The sequence below is a fragment of the Chanodichthys erythropterus genome, chromosome 23 (genome assembly GCF_024489055.1).
Source record: "Chanodichthys erythropterus isolate Z2021 chromosome 23, ASM2448905v1, whole genome shotgun sequence".
NCBI lineage: Eukaryota > Metazoa > Chordata > Actinopteri > Cypriniformes > Xenocyprididae > Chanodichthys > Chanodichthys erythropterus.
The window spans coordinates 8672847-8697511 of record NC_090243.1 but is presented as its reverse complement, the minus strand read 5'-3'; the positions used below and the strand labels follow the sequence as shown (position 1 = coordinate 8697511).

The following is a 24665-nucleotide window of genomic DNA, read 5'->3' as shown; positions in this document are numbered from 1 at the left end:
CAAAACAATGTCTAACATGTTTCTGTTTATAATCTGGGAAATCCATTCAGGTACCAACAAGTATCACTGAATTGCTTTTGAGGGATGGGTCGACACGGGTCTGACCTGCAGCAGGTGTTTCATTTTATTATTATTTTTTTCTCTTTGTAAATTTGTGTTCCAGTTTTATTTATTTATTTGCACAGCTTCAAGCATATAGAACATATTTATTTTAATTTATAGTGTCACACAATGTTGTATATTTCATTGTTTATGCTTATTTCTCGTGATCTCAGGTTTAAATGAACTTTGTCATCATCTAACCTTCACATAAAGTTAATCTTACTAATAATTTACCATCGCTGTTAAATGTAATCTTTAGCAAATCTCAAAAGGAATATCCATTTTTCATGCTGTACATTATAATATAACATTTAAAACAACTTTTTTAGCTTTAACTTTTTAACTTTTTAATTTAGTGTGTATATATATATATATATATATATATATATATATATATATATATATATATATATAGTCAAACAAAATAGCAAAATAGTATAGAATTGCAATATAGGTTATTAGTCATAACATGAATTTAGCTGAAAACACACACACATACACATATTTTTATCTAGTACTCAATTTGAATTATTTATAAATTTATGTATGCTATAGCATACATAAATGAGAAAATAACCGACAATAGAGAAAAAAGTTGTGATAAGAGCCAAATAGAAGCATTGGCTCTTATCACAACTTTTTTCTCTATTGTCGGTTATTTTCTCATTTAAATTTTTGCCTCCTAGGAGAAAATGCCAGAGGTCTATAGGAAAACTTTTCGATAATTTATCTGGTAAGCAGAGAGTCTGATTCATGCAAAATTTGGAGGACATCGTCCTGGGGCGTGTTTGATTTGGCTTGAAAGGTGGCAGGTATATCAGGGGTTAGACTGATGACCTGTGTCTGTTTGATGTAATACCAGCCAGGGTGAGGAGCGTGTGTCTCCTGGGGTCAAAGAGAGATGAAGAGCCCCTGTCAACATGCAGGATCGGCCACAAGCGGCCCAGAACTGTTTATGTGTGTGTTTAATGACCTCTGGGGACATCTCCTGCTGTCCTATCTCTCAGCAAACTGCTGACTGTAAACCCACCCACAAACACACACACTCCGCCTCAGTCAGTTGACAAATATGTTGTCCAAACTGCATGATAAACAGAACTCTTTCATATTCATGTCCCCTGCCCTGTTACCCAGAGGCTGTGGTATGTGAAGGAATGCAGACTCGCCGTCACATATCACAGGTAATGACATAGGTCTATTTGTTGCAGTGGTATTATTGTGACAAACATAAAACTATGCTTCCTTCTTATTTTGGACAAATTAATTACAAAGCATTGGAATTAATGTGTCAGCATCGAATGAATACCAGAATGCATTGTGAAGAACTCTGATGGCAGACAGATTCAAGAGAAAGGTTTTCATGCTAAGTATAAATATGCTGACATTTTAATCCTGAAAAGTATGGGTAAAAACCTACTAGATAAAAATCTGTCACCTAAAACTTCAGAATACTACACCCAATTTTCAATTGTACAATATTTTTTTCCTTTTTATTAGCAGTAGTGTAGGTTTCATTTGAATATTTGAACACGAGTTTAGAAAATTTAGGATGTTTCCTGCCCAAAAAACAACTTTTTTACTGGGGTATCATGTTGCTAGCTTAGCAACATGCTAATGCAAACTTTATTGGAATCCATTGTAAGTTAAGTCTTTGTAGCACTTCACATGATGACGGCTGTTTGTGTGGCATGCCAAGCTGCTGCCAAAACCAGATTTTATTGGTAACACTTTAAAATAACTTTCATTTATAACATTAACAACATTATGTTATGCTAAGCTAATGTTGACAAAGTTAATTACTTAACCCTCACGTACTATGCCATCTCCAATTTGTTGTTTCACTTAATTAAATGTCAAATAAGATGTTTTCTTTTTATTTTATACAAGCTATTGAACAAATGGACCACATTTAGACATTTTGATAGTGATGCAGCAAAGAACCGACTGATTTAATTTATAACTTGAGAACACGACAACCTGAACACCATTCAGTTACCAAGTTACTTTAATTACCAAATATTTAATTACTTTTTTTTCTTTTCTTTTTTTGGCTACATCGCAATCAGTGCATCACTACATCATACACTTTGTTTTACAGTTCACAGATTCCTCTTATGGACCCTGATTTTAGAGCCTTGTATTTAGAATGTTCCATTCACTTATTAGGTTCCATTTAGGTTAGAAATGACAGCAAGACAGGTTTTGGAACACATAGACACATGGGACATATTGTATTTTACAGACTGCTACAAACTCTGTTCTCTGGATTTCCCATGTAGCTTTTATGTATTCACTGTAGTACCCACCTGCTTTGCACCTGTAGTCATCCCACAAACAATGTTTTTTAGCCAAGAGCTGATAAGAGGTTTGAAAGAAGTGTTTGTTTTTGATGTTGACGTACAATACCTCCGCTCGATATACCTGGCCCTAAACTGTGGCTTACTGTTAAACTATTTGTCACTCACAATGCATATGTGTCATCACGTAGCGCTGATGTGTGCTGTTTCAAAGCAGCCCTCTCATTTTCTCTCACTGCAGTCTGTCTTTTCCTTCTCGCTGAGGGCACTGGGTCTCATAAGAACTAGTGTTTTTCCCTCAGCTAGTGCCTGGCACACTTCAAACGTTCTAATCTCTTTGACCCCCAGATGAAAGAGGCAGAGCTGGGTCTAGCCCATTGAAATAATGGACAGAAGAAGAAAGACTAGTCTATGTAAATGTAAAAACTGTAATGCAAAAGCGAAATGTGAACATCGGGGGTGTGAATACAGACATTAAGCATTCTGTGACTACTGGAGAGCCAGCAGCGCCTAGGCTACATGATAAAACCTCAGCAGCTTGGGTCTCAGAGGTCCTATATTAGTTGTGAATGCAGGTGATAATAGCTTAAAGGTGCTATAATGCCTTTTTATGTGATTTTTCTTTTTTGTTGTTGTTGTTGTCTAATTTTAGATTTAAGAAAGAATGTAGACATTCTTTTTCAATTGTTAACCAGTAAAATTAAAAATTAAAAAATATTGGCGGCAATTATAGCCTCTTGGGTAGCACCGACAAGCGCAGTTGCTCTTCGGGCATCTCAAGTTCAAGTCCCGGCTCGCAGACCTTTCCCGATCCCGTCCCCCTCTCTTGGTCTCTAACTTCGCTTCCTGTCAACTTACTGTCCTGTCATAATAAAGGCAAAAACTTTATATTCAGTAATCATTGATCATTTGGAAAACAAATACTATTTACAGTTACGGTGAGATTTCACCAAGTACAACATGTTCCTGGATCATCATCTTTGTTGACTGTCACTGTCAACCAATCAGATTTGTGGGACAGGTTTACAGTTTATGTCAAGTTTAGGCTCACGACACTACATTAGTGTTGTTCACCTATCATTTCCCTATGATTTTAGGGAAAAGTTATGGGTATAGGGTTTGGTTTAGGGATAGGGATAGGGTTAGGACTAAATGTTCTGACAGGCATGTTGAATATGTTGAACAAAACAAACAAAATATGTTGATCCAGGAACATCTTCTTAGCTAAATCACAGTGACCCATACCTAGTGCATTGCTTTACGTGTGTAGTGAGGTAATGATGACTGAGATTGTATTCTTTGAGTACTACTTTAATCAGTCTCATTTAGAGACTGAAAACATCACAAAGTTTTCATTGCAGTCAGTAATATTTTTAAATTTCAGTCAGATGGGCAAAATAAATGCTGAAGTATTTTAATATTTAGCTAATATTAAAAAATGTGATTAATTAATTTTGAATATAATTAAATTACTTAAATGATTAAAATATTAGCTGTAATATATTTTTGTTGACAGCATCTTTTCACTCACTATTAGAATAATGCACTATACTTTCAAAAAATTGGGGTTGGTAAGATTTATTTATTTAAACTTTTTTTGTCTCTTATGCTCACCAAGGCTGCATTTTGTTTGTTCAAAAATATAGTAAAACATTTATATTGTGAAATATTTTTACAATTTCAAATGTCTGTTTTCTATTTTAATATATTTCAAAATGTAAACATGAATTTTCAGCATTGTTACTCCAGTCTTCAGAGTCACATGATCCTTCAGAAATCATTCTTATATTCTGATTTGCTGCTCAAGATACATTTCCTATTAATGTTGAAAAAAAGTTGTACTGCTTAAAGATGCCCTAGGATTAAAAATTGAATTTATATTGGCATAGTTAAATAACAAGAGTTCAGTACATACAGTGAGTTTCAAACTCCATTGTTTCCTCCTTCTTATATAAATCTCATTTGTTTAAAAGACCTCCGCAAAACAGGCGAATCTCAACATAACACCGACTGTTACGTAACAGTTGAGGTGTACGCCCCCAATATTTGCATATGCCAACCCATGATTGAGGCATTACACAAGGGCAGAACGTCTGGATGTGCACTACTGAATAATCAGACTAGGTAAGCAAGCGAGGAAAACTGTGAAAAATGGCAGATGGAGCAATAATAACTGACATGATCCATGATTACATGATATTTTTAGTGATATTTGTAAACTGTCTTTCTAAATGTTTCGTTAGCATGTTGCTAATGTACTGTTAAATGTGGTTAAAGTTACCATCGTTTCTTACTGTATTCACGGAGACAAGAGCCGTCGTTATTTTCATTTTTAAACACTTGCAGTCTGTATAATTCATAAACACAACTTCATTCTTTATAAATCTCTCCAACAGTGTAGTGTTAGCCAGTTAGCCACAGAGCATAGCCTCAAACTCAAATTCAATATCAAATGTAAACACCCAAATAAATACAATACTCACACAATCCGACGCATGCATTCAGTACGTTGTAAAGATCCATTTTGAGGGTTATATTAGCTGTGTAAACTTTGTTTATGCTGTGATAGAGTCCAGAGCTCGGGAGGGGGCGTAGAGTGCGCAATTTAAAGTGGCCGTAACCTGAAATTGGCTCATTTTTAATGATGCCCCAAAATAGGCAGTTAAAAAAATTAATTTAAAAAAATCTATGGGGTATTTTGAGCTGAAACTTCACAGACACATTCAGGGGACACCTTAGACTTATATTATAAAAAAAGTTCTAGGGCACCTTTAATATTTTTGTGGAAACTGTGATCTTTTTCAGAATTCGTTGATGAATAGAAATTTCTAAAGAAAAGCATTTATTTGAAATAGAATAATCTTTTATATCATTTTAAATGTCTTTACTGTCACATTGGATCAAAGCAAGGTATTCTTGCTGAAACTTTTTTCTTAATGTCTTTCAAAAAAATGACATCTTACTGACATCTTACTGCTAAAAACTAGTGCTGTATTTAGAAAGAACAATGAAATAGTAACAATACCAGTATAAATCATATTTTAACTTAACATTCACTTTGACAGGCCTAGAAGTAGTTTTTTTTCTTTTGCGTTTTAAAATAAAATCCTTTATACACTCCAAAAACTGCTGGGTTAAATATGGACAAAACCAGGGATTGGGTTGTTTTCACCCAGCCATTTTTTTCCAACCAATTTTGGATTTATTTTTTTAGCCAGCAATATATTAATATAGTAAAATGCATGTTTTTGCTCACCACCAAATAGGGGCAAATTTGTGGGGTATTTTAAGCTGAAACTTGACCAGACCAGAGACTTATATTACATCTTGTGAAAGAGGGTATAGTAGGTGCCCTTTAACCCAACCGGCTGGGTTTGTCCATATTTTACCCAGCTTGGGTTTTTTTAACCCATCATTTTTTAGAGTGTAGGCCATTGTATCACAGTCCTTACAAGGATAACGTTAAAGCCCAAACCAATATGCAAAAAGTGATTTGTGGACCAGATTTATTTAAGGACAAGCTATTAACACTTGAGGGGCTGTATAAAATTCGGCCCACGGGCGTCGCTAACATATTTAGTCTTCCTGTGAGCGCTAGTAACTTTGCCGAGGCATTTGTTTATGGGTTTTTATGAAGAGAAACCCTGCATGGATGTAACCATTAATAGCAATTACCAGAAAAGAATGTAGCTGTGTGTGCACATCTCTCTAACAAATGATCTCCCCAGCATCCCCTCAAAAGCCTTAAGCAGAGTACTGATTAGAAATGCCATTGAGCATGCCAGTAATGGCGACATGTTGTGTTAGGTGAAACTCAAATGAGACAGGAACAGTGGGAAGCCAATATCATCTCTCCAGCGGCGCATGTTCTTTGTGTTAGTTCTGCACTGCGTTGTTGATGTTGAAGATTTAATCATGAACTCATCTGTCCCAGGATTCAGTTTCTCATGCACCATACCAGTGTCTAATGAGATAGGCCTAACAAAATTAGAGTTCTCTGTGTGATCTCTGTATGACGTAACATGTAACTAGAAAGAACTAGTCTATCATTAGACATTACTTTTAATAAAGAATCAATGTTATTTTATTGTCATCCACCATCACATTTTGGTATATCGCTTGAAAAAAACAATGGATGGAAACACCAAGATGTGTATAATTCTAAAAATGTGCATGAAAAACAAACATGCTCAATTGAGGAGGATACATTTTTTTATCCGATAAGAAGATATGTGCATTAACTACAATGGAAATACATTTACTGAATAAATCCCTCGATACACAGCAAAAAACTCATGTGACTTTGCATCAGCAGAGGATGTGATTGGATAACTGTTGAGACGAACATTAACTAAGGGGAATAAAAGCTGTAGAAGTATTGCTCATTGTTAGTTCATGTTAACTTATAGTTAACTAATGTTATCAAATGAAAGTGTTATTAATACGAATTATTAATATTTTGATTCTACCACTGTTTTTCTACTTTATGTGAGTAGGATTTGATAGCAATGTGAAATATATTTTAGAAAAGTCCTATATAATGTGTTTTTTTTCCCACTTTTATTTATATAGATTGAATTTGAAGGAACTGTTAACTTTTGAGGGGGAAATTTTAATTTACTTTAATTATTTCTTGAAATGTACAAAAGGTCATGCGCTTAAACAGGGGCCCTATTTTTTCATTTTATTAAAGTCATTTTGATTATACATCTGCAATTAATCATAATGCCATGGGAAATAACGAATTACTCTTTAGCACTGGCCAATAAATCATGGGAAAGTTTGTAGCATAGATTAATGTATAGTTCAAGTGCACTTCAGAAGAGATTGTGAAACCCAATGACACTTTCTCAGATAACAGAATGGTGTCTTATCACAGGTGAATGGGAAGAACAGGCATTTAATCGAGCTTTATATGATCACATGCTAATAAAGGTTTGGTCTTTAGTTGTCATGAGATCTTAAGGGTCAAAGCTGGACTTGTTAGCATAGTCTCATTTGCCCCTGAAGGTAGATATTACAACTACACACTGCTTTTCCAATGACAGCCATTCAAAAACTAGAATTGTACTCTTATAAAACAAAAATGTGTTTGCAAGCAAAATTCATATTGCTAATATTTCATTATATTATAATAGATGTTTAACTAGTGCCTGATTTTTTTTTTTTTTTGTTTTTTGTGGATTCCATTCCAATAGCTGTGATTCATATGTGAAGATAGCAGATTTGCTTAATTTTCTCAGTCATATCTGAAAAGAAGAGCTCCTTTTAATGAACCCGAAGAAGGCCTGTGGAGTGTCAGATTAAACTTGTGTGAATCTGTATGTAACAGTGGTTTGATCCTGGCTTGCAGTGATAAAAGGTTTGTCACATGGTGAAAACAGAAACATGGCTCGGCAGCATTGTGTTTTATCACATCTAAAAAAAGAATGTATCTACCTACCTACCTATCATCTATCTATCTAGAGTATATAGTGCTATCTATCTATCTATCTATCTATCTATCTATCTATCTATCTATCTATCTATCTATCTATCTATCTATCTATCTATCTATCTATCTATCTATCTATCTATCTATCTATCTATCTATCTATCTATCTATCTGTCTGTCTGTCTGTCTGTCTGTCAAACTATTTTTATTTAGGAATATTCATTAATATTAATATATTTGGGTCAATGGCATGATGGGTCATTTTTCTTTTTTTTTTTTTTTTTTTGTCAAAGACCTTAATAATAATAATAAAAAAACAAGATATGACATCCAAAGTATGTAAGGTAGTAAAACTAGATCACTTTTATTGAATCCAAAAGGTTTTAATTATATTTTGCTACATATAAAGGTATTTTAAAGATTTTGAAGTGTCAAAAGGTCATTCTGTTTAACCATCCAAAGGCCAATGCAGTCATTTAATTTGTGATTTAATTTTTGTGAAAATATCTTAAAATGAAATAAATGTATATTTTTTATTCTGGCATGATTTTATAACATCATATTATCAACATAGTGCAAAATTGTATTAAAATTATGTGTAGAAGTCGTTGCTTTGTTATGAGAAAGAATGTCTGGAAAAATGAATTTCATTGACGTCATTTAGAGTAACTAATATATAGGGATCATTATGGATCGAGTCATGCAGTCAGTATCATGTGACACGATGTGACATCATTCAGACACCAAGTAACTAACTCTCTTTTAACTATTTGAAAAATTAATGTTTTCACTTGTTCATAAGCATGTCCTGTCAAGCATGCCAAAATTTTGTAATATTTAAAAAACTTGTACTAAATATAATATGTTTGATTGTCCTTTTGCTAGCTAGCTAGATATCAGCCTGTTAGCATTGTTTGAAAAAAAAATCGCCATTCGGTATAACCAAAAGTGTCATTCAGTAAAATCGAAATTTTTGTTAAACTGAATGACTTTTGTGAAGTTAAATGTGAACTGACTGCCCTCCTAAATGAACGCCCATGTGTGTAATCCAGATGTCTGAAAGAGACACCTCATCTCCCTTTTTTTTTTTTTTTTTATTCCCACACATAATAAAGTTTTGTCAAGGACTGACTTTTTGAACCCCCCACCTTCAAAGCCCAGCGATACACATCACATATCTCATTCCAGATATATTCATCCATTCAAGAGCTAACTTTCTGAACCTGTCACTCTCTCCTCACTTATGAGGGCACATGCTGTGCAGTTCTTTACATTCTCACATGCTCAGCACACCAGAAGAGTAAAAGTGCTATAAAAAAGGGATTTCTTTCCTGTGACAGTTATATTGTTTTCTCCAGTGTTTCAGCTGACCTTTTGCTTTTTCTTTAGTTTCACTGAATGTGTTGAGCAACGCTGCTGCTGTTTTGAGACAGAGACTGAGAACCTGCCGTTCTAGGACTCAGTATATCAAAACAAATGTCTCTGAGAATCAATGAATTAACTTCCGATGTGGAACCAAATCAGGGTGAACGTATTTAGCTAGCCAGAAATGACTTGTGTGTTCAGTGCTGCAGCACAGAAGCATGGCTGTGAGTTGGCATTTAGTTACTGACATTTCAAGGTGTTGTGCCAATAGTCTAACTTCATAAGAGTATGAACTTTTTTTTTGGGTGGTAAAAGCCATGTTTTTTGCTACAGTACATGTATGTGACCTTAGCATATTTGTCAGTATATGGGGTGATGATCATTGGCCCATATCTAGAGTTCAGGGTGGCTGATGGATTATCGATATGTATATATAATAGGCCTACATACAGCGGCCTCAAAAAGTATTTGGACAATAGCCACAAATGACTGAATGGTTTTGTATTATATAACAAATGTGCATGATGCTAGAGCTTTTCTACTTTAGAAAATAACTAACTTTTCTTAGCCATTTTACTTTTAAACCACTTTGTCTGTTGGTGATTTTAGTGGATGAAGTCAGTTCTTCTCAAGGTTTCCTAGCAGGAAAGGTTTCCTACACTGTAAAAAAAAATCCCGTAAAATTTACGGTAAAAAAAAACACCAGCTGTGGTTGCCAGAACTTTACTGTAAAAAACACGGTAGCAACGTAAAAAAAATTGTTAAAGGTGCCATAGAACGTCTTTTTAAAAGATGTAATATAAGTCTAAGGTGTCCCCTGAATTTGTTTGTGAAGTTTCAGCTCAAAATACCCCATAGATTTTTTTTATTCGTTTTTTGAACTGCCTATTTTGGGGCATCATTAAAAAATGAAAATAACATCTTGTCTCCTTGAATACAGTAAGAAACGATGGTAACTTTAACCACATTTAACAGTACATTAGCAACATACTAACGAAACATTTAGAAAGACAATTTACAAATATCACTAAAAATATCATGATATCATGGATCATGTCAGTTATTATTGCTCCATCTGCCATTTTTTGCTATTGTTTTTGCTTGCTTACCTAGTCTGATGATTCAGCTGTGCACATCCAGACGTTCTGCCCTTGTCTAAGACCTTGAACATGAGCTGGCATATGCAAATATTGGGGGTGTACATATTAATGATCCCGACTGTTACGTTAACATTAGATGTAACATAAAATTCCTAATGTACATACCTGATTAGAAAAAAAATAAGAAGAAACAGAGTTATTTTAATGAAAATACATCAAATGTGATGTGTCACGCAGAGAATTGTGGGAATGTCAATTTACGTTTTTTCACTGTAAATTATACAATGACTTGTTATTTTTAACTTCCAAAAGCTGTCAATTTTACAGCAAAATTACATTAAATGTACCGTTAGATCTATTATAGTAATTCACTGTATATATTTTGGAAACTTTCTGTAAACCAATTAACTGTTTTTCACCATAGCAATTTTATCATTTTTTTACCATTAAAATCATGGTCATTTTTTACAGTGTAGCTGGTTTCCTAGCAGAATAACCACAGATATAGTTCATCACAGTAACGTACATTAACTATGAACAAAGACTGAAATACACTGTAAAAAAAAAAAAAAAATCCCAGTAAAATTTATGGTAAAAAAACGGCAGCTGTGGTTGCCAGAACTTTACTGTAAAAAATACAGTGCGACGTAAAAAAAAAAAAAATCTGTTAAATTTATGGTAAAATAACGTATTTCATTAACTGATATAATGTTAATTTACCAACCTAATGAAGAACTAATATCTGTTTTGTATCTTTATAATACACTGACAGTCACCAAACACAGTGGTGATAAGAGTCACATGATGATTCAAAGTTCATCACAAGCAGATTTTCCACAAGCTGAGAAGGACAACACTAACAAATAGAAGGTGCACACAGTGTCATTCACACACACACTAAACACCATCATGGTAACATGCATGAAATTTTAAAAATGCAATAAACATTAATTTAACAACATTAGATGTAACATAAAACCCTAATGTACATAACTGATTAGAAAAAAAATGAGAAAAACTAAGAAACAGAGTTATTTCAATGAAAATATATCAAATGTGAAGTGTCACGCAGGGAATTGTGGGAATGTCAATTTACGTTTTTTCACTGTAAATTTTACAATGAATTGTTATTTTTCACTTCCAAAAACTGTGAATTTAACGGTATTTTACCATAAAATTACATTAAATGTACCGTTAGATCTATTACAGTTATTCACTGTATATAGTACTGAAACTTTCTGTAAACCAATTGACAGTTTTTCACCGCAGCATTTTTACAGTCTTTTACTGTTAAAATCACTGTCATTTTTTACAGTGTAGAATTCCCTTTGTCTTAAAGGGATAGTTCACCCAAAAATGAAGATTGTGTCATCATTTACTCACCCACACCCACACCCACACCCACATCCAAACCTATATGAGTTTCTTTCTTCTGTTCTGTTCAGCACAAAAGAAGATATTTTGAAGAATGCTGGTAACGAGACAGTTGACGGTAGCCATTGACTTCCATAGTATTTTTTCCCCCCATTATAGAAGTCAATGGCTACCGTCAACCAACATTCTGGTTACCAACATTCTTCAAAATATCTTCTTTTTTGTTCAACAGAAGAGAGAAATTCATATAGGTTTGGAACAACTTGTGGTTGAGTAAATGATGACAGAATTTTCATTTTTAGTCTTTTTACAGTGTCCCTGTTACACAGTTTACATGTAGTAACTCTAACCATAATTATTTAATAAGTACACATTGTCAATTAATATTACTCAGTACTTAACTGTAACAAGGACATCTTAAAATAAAATGGATATTAAAATTAAAAGTCATATGGTGCATTAATGTTGTCATGCCTAAATTCACTTGTAGCATTTAAAATTATTGATTTTAGTTTTTAGTGTTTTAGTATTAATTTATAAATAGTACACTCTAAAAAATGCTGGGTTAAAAACAACCCAAGTTGGGTTGAAAATGGACAAACCCAGCAATTGGGTTGTTTTAACCCAGCGGTAGGGTTAAATGTTTGCCCAACCTGCTGGGTAGTTTTATTTAACTCAACTATTGTTTAAAAATTACTGTATTGCTTAATTAAAATTAACCCAAAGTATGTTGGAAATTAACATTAATGTTCAATGAATATTTATTAAACAATAAACATTTATTGAATTGCTTATTAATAAATTTATATTGATAAACTATTAAACTATTAAATTTATATCAATAAAATATTAAAGCTTATTAATAAACATTCACCTTTTGTCTATTATTGTTGTCTCTAATTGCATCTTGTTTTTAATTTCCCAACTATTTTGGATTCATTTTAAGCTAGCCATATAGCAATTTTTAAACAATAGTTGGTTTAAATAAAACTACCCAGCAGGTTGGGCAAACATTTAACCCAACCGCTGGGTTTGTCCATTTTAAACCCAACTTGGGTTGTTTTTAACCCAGCATTTTTTAGAGTGTACTGTATTTTAATATCATAACATGAAAATTAATATTGGCATATGGATATTGGCCAGAATTTTAGTGTCTGTCACTGTCTGTGATCCTGTTTTTAAGCTGTTTACAATATGGCTCCGATGTTCATGTTATGGGATGTCATAACTATTTAAGTATGTGACTCAAATCGCTTTACTGAACCATTTGACACTTTGTAATCCCCAAGTCACAGTGAGGGAAACAAAGGAGTGAGATACTGCCTCTCTATTCTCATTTCTCTGTATCAGAAGCCTGCAATCTTCTGTTGGTTTAATTTATGTCCGTCCTGTCACATTAAACAATAATCATTCTCATGATGCTTCCAGAAGATATATTTCCTCATGCAATCCTGAGTGAGTCTAATCCATCGCCATCTCCTTTAGCACTGCCTGTAAAGGTTAAGTGAGTTGCTTTCAGAAGCACAGTGCATTTTTTTTTCTCCCCTGGCAAGTGAAAAGGCTGTTTGCCCAGTGTAGTTTGTTTATGTATGTGTTTGGGGTAAATTGGCTATTCTTAGTCTCGCTGAAGAGCAGACGTGACAGACAGAGGCCGTGCTTTTGAACTGACTTAATTGGGCCATTCATCACAGAATGCTGATGATGTCTGCACTCTCTTTCTCTCACATTGCTATCTTTCTCAGTCTTTCATTTCTGCATCCTTTCTTTCTCTCTTTCTCTAAACAGAAATGTAATTATTGAATCATGTGATCCAAATTCGCCCACTCCGACGATACCGTAATCAAAAAGCACAGTCTTAAAATAGAAGACAGGTCAAGATTTTTGTTGTGATACCTCTGATTATTGTTGTTTCGTAAGAAACACAATTGGGAATTGGATTAACATTTTTTTACAGTGTTATTTTCCAGTGTTCTTAGTTCTCAATGAAATTGTATTTTGTTACATCTCAACATCACAGTATAATTTCACATGAAATGCATATAATGAATGTTGAATGTCTCTTTATATGCTATGATAATATGCAGTGAAGTAGCACATTAGCATAGCCATAACATCTCTACATGCATTACGTAATGTTCCTGTTTATATGTTCAGAATGGACCTACTTTGGTGACATACTAACTCTTCAAAGCTTTTATTGCAAAATATACCAACACAAGAACCTTGAAGCAGTGAATATGAGTCAAACTTAATAGTTTAAGGGCCTAGTTGTCATATTTTTTTTATATCCTGATACTCATAGTGTTCATATTTTTATTTTATTTTATTTAATATACAATTTGATGATGGTGATTTAGACAAATATATGCAATTTCTGCTTATATTTAGTATAATTTCACAAAAAAAAAATAATAATAATTTGAAAATGTCCATTGACAAGGGTTTTAGTAGATTTTGAAATTGACATGATACATTGTACCATATTGGTTATTGGTTAATATGGTTAATATTAGATATTATTTGGATTGGTCTATTTTATATATTTTTCATTGTGTTCATTTTTTGTTGTTCAGACACAGTATTGCATTAAAAGACATTCACGTTTTGACATTTAAACTATTTAAAGCTAATTTTGTTTAAAATGTTTAAAGTATTTCAAATCATATGATGAAACATCATTCATAAATGGTGCTTTTAAGGCAAGAATTAAGAGACACCACACCCCCCACACCCCACACCCCACCCCAGACTATTAGTTCAAGCCCTTAACTTTGTGTTTGACATGCTAAATAACACAAGAAAACCACCTTTAACTGGTAACAAGCCAGTGTCCTGAATCCTGACAGGAAGTTGACTGACGAGGGCAACCCGTACTGTATGTGTGACCGAACACCAGGTTAGAAGACCTCCAACTTCTCATCCTGGGTCTGAAATGTCACCTGAGAGAGATGGAAGAGTTCGCTCAGCCGTCAGATCACATAACATATTGTTCATTCTGTGGAGGATACAGGTGGTTTCCCTGGGGGGCTGAAATAGGATACTCTCAGCCTGAGCTGATCAGTGCAAATGAAACCATCGCTGTACAGTATCACAAAAGAAGACCACTCAAGAAAAATTTATTTGTGAGAGGTCAAGTATGTAAAAAGATTGTGTGCTTTTGTAGTAAAGTTGTATGTGGGTTAAGCATCATGTTTTAGTCATATCAGTGATTTGTTCACCTGAATGCACACCCCCATGGCAAATATTAATGAGTCGTTATGTGCCATGGGCTAATTACAAGCTACAGGCAAAAACAAGTCAAAAATGTTGGTTGAATTTGAGATTTTCACAAAAATTAGTTCATTAAGCCCTTATCTAGCAATCCAAATGTTTCAAATAGCGATCATACATCTAAAAGTATCTTTATTTGTATGTTTTCTGAGAGAAATTCATGAAAAATGCAGTTTTTCTCTGTTCGCTTCACCACTCACGCTTCCCCTCAGCAACTTCCTCATTAGTCCACGTTTGGTATCATTTTAAAGTGCAATATTCCAACTTTGTGAATATTCATAGTGAATTTTTGATGCATGAGTCTGAACTAATGAAATGTGATTTTCAAACTCACGCTAATGTAAACAAATCGATCGTACTCACACTGAAAATCCTGATATACACATATTACGGTACTTCAAAATATTGAAGTAAAATATTGAAAAAAAAAGTTGAATATATATATTTTCCTATGGATATTTGGTGTTCCCAGAGGTGTGTGCCAAATTAGGTGTTATTAACAGGGATTTTAAGGTATAGTTGCTAGGGGATTTTGTTTTGGAACCTTCAGAAGCTTTAACTCTGTTTTTTTCAAAATTGACTTTGCTGACTCTATCGACTTCAAACAGGTGCAGCTCAGTCATTTTTTGTCAGATTCCAACAAATCATACATCATTTTGAAAATAGCAATAATGCTCATTACAACTCGTTTTGCAGCACGGGTCACTTATAGTGCAATATATTACAATTTAAAAGATTTACATTTTTTTTTGTTAATTTAATATATTTTAAGATGTAATTTATTCCTGTAATGACAAAGCAGAATTTTCAGCATCATTACCCCAAACTTTTGAACAGTAGTTTTAATATTATTGAATATTAATAAATATATAATATAATAAAGTAATATAATAGTATAACTACCTATAGTATAACTATAGTATAACCTACAATAACTACCAAAAATATTTCCAAGTTATGGCTGATAATAGATAAATGACTGATTTTAAAATTCTATAGCATTTTCTGTAAATAAAATAAAAAACTAAAACCAATCATTTTAATCATGTTGCAAGTGAATTTAGGCAATAACTGTGTTATTAAATTTAGTGTTTTTAAAGGCTAACTTTTAAGTGAGAGTTACATGGCAGCAATGGTAATCTAAATGTATAAATTTAGGAGTGAGCATTCACAATTAAATATACAATACTGACCGATAAATTAACGAAAAGTCTCATTAGTATCATCCCTTTGCATTTAGCAGTGGTGTGGCTGAATCTTTCCTGACCATCTTCTCCTGCTCGTCTGTAAGGATGGAGAGATCAGAAGGAAGAAAGCAGCTTATTAGGCGAGAGGGTGACAGCGCACTTAGTATGCATGAGAACAGCAAGAGTAACCTTTTATCAATCAGCTTTCATCACTGACCAGCCCTATTGAGGGAACACAAAGCAGGTGGTCAGCAACATTTCTCTTTTTTTTTATTTTTCCTGCTTGTTGCTGCAGCAACTAAACCTCTGAAACCCCTGCTTTTATGATGTTTAGATTGGCTTAGTTAAACGCAGTACTATCTCTCATTTACTTTGACTGCAGCCAGACAGGTCATTTAGCCTTATGCTGTGAAATAGTGTCCTTTCAATAAATAATGACTATCTGGTAGTGCTAAGAGGGCTGGAGAAGTTTTGGCCAACGAAATGCTCTGGCATCCCTCTCTCTGATAATACACACTGCCTCTTCGGGTCTCCATTGTATTTAAACATATTCTGACACAGCGCTTTAGATAAATCGTTCCGACTCTCTCAGGAACGCCGACTTCCAGGCTCATATTGATGTGGAACAGACAGTGAAAGTTCTCAGGCTTTTCAGAGCGCCGAGGGATGGATGGGGGAGGAAGACTGGAGGAGAGAGGCATTTAGCGTTTCACCCCAAAGGCACTCGAAATTCTCACCCGGTCTTTGAGGTGGCAGGCACAAATAGTCCTGCAAAAAAGGAGCAAACAGGAGAGTGATTGGAGGGAGGCTCGGTTTGGCAGTCTGGCTCGTGGGCGGGACTTTCAGCGATGAAACGTTGCATAAATAATGCCAGAGGGGGGCGCTGGGTCCTCTGTTGCCATGGAGACCTTTGTGGCTGACTGAGCCTCTGTTGTGCGCGAGGTGCTTGGAAGCTGCGGCTGGCAGACCGGCCGCGCCTGTAATGAGTTGAGGAATTTCTCTAATGGGAAGAGCTAAGTGGAAGGATGGTCGACGGACTGGCTTTAAGCTGATTTCTGCAACCGGTTGCTCTGGTGTGTGGGGTGAGTCGAGGTATGGCTATTTTTTCTGCTTGGAAAGGAGGAAAGAAAAGAATGTTCCTGATTTAAAGGATGAGTTTGAAGTTTCTGAACTTAAACTGTATTATATCTATGCATTGCTAATGTTTGTTATGATGTTTTTAAAAGCTTTTTTTCTTTTCCTTTTGGACATCTGTTGTGTTTCTCATTAGGTCTGGCAAAATACAGTACAATAACCCATTCATTGGCATTATTTCTCATTGGCTGGCTCTCCAGCCTTACTTATACTGGTTTTAATTGGTAGATTTCATTCACAATTAGCTGTCAGTTTTAATGTCGCTTTATTCATTTTGGATTACTTATTATCTTTGAACTGTGATCAACAGTTGTTGCCTTTTTACCTTCTCTACTAGTGCTTTGTGACATCAATTCACCTTGTTTGATAGTGACATTTTTCCAGAGTAACTATTTTAAGCCATCTTAATACTAAAGCAATTACAGAATATATTTACCTTTTTTGAGATTTTATTTAACTTTTAATATTTGTAAATTAAATGAATTTGTCATGCTTTAGATTAGGGGTCCAATTCTCACTATTAACTATGACTTTTGCCTCAATAAACTCCTAAAGTTAGTAAGGTAGTTGTTAAGTTTATGTATTGGGAAGGATTACGGGATGTAGAATAATGGTGTGATGTCCCTGTTGGCCGCTACTTGGTGTGTGTGTGTATTGTGTCTGTGTTGCGTCTGTGTTTTGCAGGTGACTGGCTGATTGTGGCTTGATTGGGAGCGCCGGCGCGCAGGTGTTTCTCGCTCTCCATAAAAGCAGCCTCTTCCTTTCGGCATGTGTCTCTGCACTGGTTCTGCGTTGGACTTTGTGGCAGCTTCTAGCTCTTTGTGTCCTTACTTATGGCTCTAGATGGCTAATTCTTGGCTTATTTTAAGCATGAATGTAAAATAAAGCTCAGATGTTTTGCAATGTAAATGTACTCGTACCTCCATTTGTTGAGATCGCAAAGGTTCACCACAAATAAGGAGAGGACTAGTACATTTACTAATCCCGGACGAGCCCCCATTTGTTGCGATCGCGAAGGATCACCACAAATAAGCAGAGGATGAGTACATTTACTAATCCCGGACGAGCCCCCATTTGTTGTTATCATGAAGGATCACCCCAAATAAGGAGAGGATGAGTACATTTACATTGCAAAACATCTAAGCTTTATTTTACATTGGTCATGCAGAATAAGGCATACAAATAAACAGCCAATATCCTAGTAATATGCATGCTGATAAGCACCTAGTTAATAATAATGAAAATTGGACCCTAAATTACAGTGTTACCAATGGATCAAAACAAAAGAAACATCACTGCAACCAAACAGAAGTTTTTTGCCAAGTAGATTCAAATTGTTTAATGCAAGAGGGAAAATACAGTATAAAAAAAAAAGAAAAAAGAAATCATGTATATGCACCATATATATCATATATTCAATTAAAAATGTGTTTTTACTATCATTTTAATATGAAAAGGGACTTAGTGATGGAAATATATTTATTTCAATATATTTCATGAATATATTTCATTGCTTTTGCAAAAGATTTGCATTCCCCTGAGAAACTTTGTTTGCTCACAAAACTTTTGCTGATGGAAATAATAAGAGGTGGGAGGAAAAAAAAACTGTATTTCAATCCTTTTGTGAGTGAGCTCAAATTTTCTTGAACGAACACAAAATTAATAGGCAGTTCACTTGCAGAATTTTGCATTCTCTCTCTCAAGACTTTTGAGTTCTCACTAAACTATTGATAGAGAGAAAGCAAAAGTTCTGTAAGCAAATGCAAAGATTCTCAGGGGAAATCGCAAAATATGAATGAAATATAATGCTTCATCTCATCACAGTTTTTTTCCATCACCATGTCCCCTTAAGGGCTGTACATGTGTGAATATTTTAAAGATGATGACGCAAAACTGTTTCAGAGTTTTGAATTGATTAATTGAAACAGCCAGTTTGAACTGATTTACGCAAATGAACAAACTGTTTTTTGAATTTTAAATATAAGCTATGAGACATGAAAATGTCTTAGCACCCTCAAACTCGAATGTAATGAGATGAGGAAGGAATGCAAAAAAAAAAAAAAAAAAAAATTATGGAGCAGTCTTTGAAAGTGTAGAGGCCAAATAAAAAGCACAATAAAATCATTTCAATATTCACAATGTTGCTTAGTTTTATATGTGGTTTCGGCAGAATTATAACAAATATGTTGTTTTCAATGTATTGCTGAAAAGAACTCCATAAAGTGGAGAACATAGCCCTGCAGCGGCATCGTTCTTTAGATTTAATTACTTAGGATGTATTCCCCTGTAGGCTGGATGTATTTCACAGTCCGTATCCTCTCAGTGTCCTGAACTGCACAAATGTGAGAAAAGAAAAATCCTATGGGAGAAGTATGAAAGGTGTGAGAAAACAGTTGAGAGCGGAAAGGAGTTTAATTTGCAGCGCATTTGTGGTTTGCTGGTTTGTTTGGTGGCAGAGAGCTGGTTGGTTGTGATTAAGTGTGGATGAAGAGGGATGTTTTGGGGTTGAAAAGGGATAAGGATTTATTCTGGACTGGTGTCCGGGAATAAGGGCAGGTGGGACACACCATCATCTGATTTAGTCCACAAATGGCTTTCAGTGCTGGATCAATAAACCCTTCTATTGTACGACCCTCTGTATGCATGTGGTTACGGATCAGAGCGCCATCGATCTTCCTGCCCAGCTGTAATTAAAACAGGTACCGGTGACGAGAACACCTGCTGAGGAGCATCTGATTGTTTTCTGAGTTCCTATTTTATCCTCATGTCCCTGTTCTGGATCGTTTCTCTGCACTGCATGCATTGGGTGTTAAAGTGACAGCAGCATCATATACCTTCTATTTCAATAATGTTAGTCAAACACCAAAAGAAAAAGAGATAATTACTCACTGCTCTTAACTAAATAACTTCTGTAGCTTTGATAGTATCTGTGTATATTTACTTCATACAGTAATATTGTTTTCACAAGTAGGCCTACTGTAAAGTGTTGAATTTATATCTTTGATCTCTTGTATTTATTTGTGCCATTGTTTGAAATTTGGGTTACACTTTGTTTTAAAGTGACGTAGTTACATTATACTTACTCAAATAAGTACTGAGTAATATTAATTAACTACATTTAATTTCTACGGAGTTACGTTTAGGGTTTGATTCAGGGTTAGTTACTTGTAATTATCCATAATTTACTGTTATTACTATAGTAAGTACATGTAGTAACATGTAAGTATGTCACCTTAAAATAAAGTGTTACCGAAATTTGTTAATTCTTTCTTATTTTCTTATTGACTGTTTACTTGCATTTGTGTTAATAGTTAACACTAATAATAGTTAGTTAATAATGATACTTGTTAATAATAATGATATGATGACAATTTCCTATTAGTCAAACCGTAGTCTACGTGTAGCCTACCCTCTTGAGGTCGCATTTGTCAGCTGCATGTGTCATTGAGTCTGACTCATTTAGGAAAAGTAACATTACATTCCAAAGTAAGAAAGAAATGACAATACACCAACAATTTACGCTTGAAAAGGAATAAGAGGGTGCTTTTCTGAAATTAGACATCCTCAAGACATATGCTGCCAACAAATTCGACCTACGGGAGGGCGTTTTATGTAATGTTAAAAGATTTTATTGTAAGTTTGAATATCATTTTGGCCATCTAAGTGATTATATGTGCCGTCTGGTTGTGGAATGGGCATTTATTGGTGCTGATGGTGCACTTTATGTCCCAGCTGGAGCGTTAGTGGTGATTATCATCTCTCAGGGCCGGCCAGAGGTCTGCCCATTTGATTTATAGCTGGCTGGCACGTTGTTTCACAAATTCTAAAGAAGTTTCTCTATGGGACTAGAATTTAATCTAATGAAAATAAGTTTTTAACACAATATAATTGCAGGAGAGAACTGAATGTGCCCTCTATAGGAATATAAACCTTTAAAATGACATTGAATGTAATTAGTGATTTTTGCTAAGGCTTATAGGGTGAGGGATTTGAACAAACCCCAAACATTTGGTATTAGTATGTTAATTCAAATCATACAGAAGAAGTTATTTTACTTTTCTAAAAAGAAAAATGCTTTTCTCTCTTACTGAGAGTTTAAAAATGTGACGATACCAGCATTTCCTCCAAGCATTTGAGCGCTGTTGAGTGGATTCATAAACATCTCTGATTGGCTGTTGTGTTCACACACTCAATAGATATGTCTGTGATTGGCTACAATGATCAATGCTTCAAAAATATGTTGTAAATAGACATCTTTGACACTCTTCACTGAGCGCTTACACAGATAAACAAGGGAGCGTTTGAAAGTAGGCGTCTTTATATTTTGCATATATTTAGCAACATGCTCCTCTAGAATAATTTTTACTAGCTAATGAGCTATAAACGTTGAATGGCTTTTATGAGGTAAATGAAACGTTATGTGACACTTTTTTTGCCAGCTGATTAATATTTCAGATATATTTCAGTAAGTTATGCTTTTCTTTAAAGGTGCCCTAGATTCAAAAATTGAATTTACCTCGGCATAGTTAAATAACAAGAGTTCAGTACGTGGAAATGACATACAGTGAGTCTGAAACTCCATTGTTTCCTCCTTCTTATATAAATCTCATTTGTTTAAATGACCTCCGAAGAACAGGTGAATCTCAACATAACATAACATAACATAACATAACATAACATAACATAACATAACATAACATAACATAACATAACTGTTACGTAACAGTCGAGGTGTACGCCCCCAAAATTTGCATATGCCAGCCCATGATCGAGGCATTACACAAGAGCAGCCAGTATTAACGTCTGGATCTGTGCACAGCTGAATGAACAGACTAGGTAAGCAAGCAAGGACAATAGCAAAAAATGGCAGATGGAGCAATAATAACTGACAACTGACAATAATAACTGATAACATGATATTTTTAGTGATATTTGTAAACTGTCTTTCTAAATGTTTTGTTAGCATGTTGCTAATGTACTGTTAAATGTGGTTAAAGTTACCGCTGTTTCTTATTGTATTTACTGAGACAAGAGCCGTCGCTATTTTCAATTTAAAACACTTGCAGTCTGTATAATTCATAAACACAACTTCATTCTTTATAAATCTCTCCAACAGTGTAGCATTAGCCGTTAGCCACAGAGCACAGCCTCAAACTCATTCAGAATCAATGTAAACATCAAAATAAACACTGTACTTACGCGATTAGACATGCTGCATGACGAACACTTTGTAAAGATCCATTTTGAGGGTTATATTAGCTGTTTGAACTTTTTTTATGTTGTTTAAGGCAAGCGCGAGCTCTTGGGGCGTGGAGCACGAGATTTAAAGGGCCACACACCCTGAATCGGCTCATTTCTAATGATGCCCCAAAATAAGCAGTTAAAAAAATGAATTAAAAAAAAATCTATGGGGTATTTTGAGCTGAAACTTCACAGACACATTCAGGGGACACCTTAGACTTATATTACATCTTTTAAAAAAAGTTCTAGTGCACCTTTAAAAGAACCTTCTGATATTCATGTTTATTTTGTGCTGGAACTAGTAGTAAAGAGGAAGAGATGATCAGTTCATGTTCTCTTGAACTGAGGTGCTACAGCTATCAGTCGTGCCACATTAAAGAGTGAAATGGGATTTATTTAATGTTTAGATTTTGTTATAAAACTGACAGATTTTAAAAGCTGAGACTTTGTTTTTTAGTAAAAGTAACAAAGCACAGGCACACTACAAATAAAGTTTGGTGAAGTTTTATTCATGCATCAACTGAAAACAGCATAGACTAAAAGATCGATCTTGGGATTTGAGAATTGATATTGAGCTTTAAAATGAAGATTGATTAATCAGCATTGTCCACCCAGGCCTAACAACTGCAACTGCAGACATATAAGAACACTTTAGCATCATGACGGCAACTTTTGCACAAATAAATGGTACTCCAAATCTGTGGACAGATTTGTGTAAGACTACAATTTTAATCAGAATATGATGCATTTATATAATCTTCACATGTTTCTAGTGTAAGTGACGTAATGGCACTTTAATTCAATTTTGTTAACTGACCATCTGTCTTTTTCTTTTCTCAGGAACTACAGTTTGAAAGATTAACTCGAGAGCTGGAGGCGGAGCGTCAGATAGTGGCTACTCAGCTGGAGCGATGCAAACTGGGATCTGAGACAGGTGGCAGCATGAGCAGTATCAGGTAATGCTAATGTACTGTGTGGGTGTGTGCAGTGGCTATCTAATGCTTCAACAAGTCTCTATAATGAGACTATGCTGTCTGAAGGATGTAATTGTATGGTTATGGAAATGCTGACAATATTCTTGACTTCTTTGTGCAAGGGTCAGGGTGGGGTTTAAAATGTAATTTCAGCTCATATTGTGATTTATATACATACCTTGAGTTTGTATGTGAAAGAAAGTGTACGTGTGCACATTTTCAGCTTTGTATCTAAATGCTAATGTTTTTGCCTACATGTGATTCTGTCACATGAGGGCACCTGGGTTAAACTAGATTCCACAGTTTCTTCTCATGCCTTAGAGAAACCTATAGACATTTACTGCATGACAGAGCCCCACCTGAGCTCTGGACTCACGTCTGCGCACCTTACTTAGCTAAATAAGGACAATAGACTTCTATTGTTTTTATGTAAAGCTTATTTATTATGGACTAAGCCATTTATTTGTGTTTTTATATATTTAGAAATCTATATAATATTTTATTATAAAAGATATATATATGAAGAATATAATAATTATTACATTTAATAATATTTTAATATATGAAAAATCATAATATATTATAATTTAAATACATTAAAATAATTGAAAAAATATATTTATAACAGTTTTATATACAAATTATTATTTTATTATAACACACACACACACACACACACACACACACACACACACACACACACACACACATATATATATATATATATATATATATATATATATATATATATATATATATAATTTTATGTTATTATTATATTACACTTATAATAACATTTTCTGAAAATTGTGTATGAGTGTTTATTAATGAAATACTAGTCTTTATCACCTTTCTTAAAAAAAAAAATGCATGCATAAAAATACCATTGAATCCAAGGGGAAACATAGTCTTCTCTTAAGTGAGTGTCCCATTAGCTTTCCCAACATTCAATAGCAATTAACTTAATTTAGCTTTAGTTAACATTCCTCACACTTGTTAATTATGTGTATCTCTTGGTAGCTTGACCTTCCAGGAATCTCTAGATGGCTGTGAGGGTTTTTTGGTTTAAGGGAGGAGAAACAGTGGATGCCTGTCACTCTGAGCTCTTTTGCTCTCTCTGTATGAAGATGTTTGCCTATGAAGAAGTTCTCTTCAGTAAGACAGTGAGTGGCTGTGCCTGTGTAAAA

The 24665-nt window shown here is 34.4% G+C and overlaps 1 protein-coding gene across 2 annotated transcripts in view; it reads left to right on the top strand.

The window, feature by feature from the left end:
- ctnnd2a (catenin (cadherin-associated protein), delta 2a) overlaps positions 1 to 24665 on the top strand; it is a 374070-nt gene that overhangs the window by 71964 nt on the left and 277441 nt on the right. For both annotated transcript variants that reach the window (XM_067377392.1, XM_067377391.1), the window contains exon 3: positions 23345 to 23460. In XM_067377392.1, coding sequence (XP_067233493.1) covers positions 23345 to 23460 — 116 coding nt within the window. The remainder of the gene's footprint in view (positions 1 to 23344; positions 23461 to 24665) is intronic.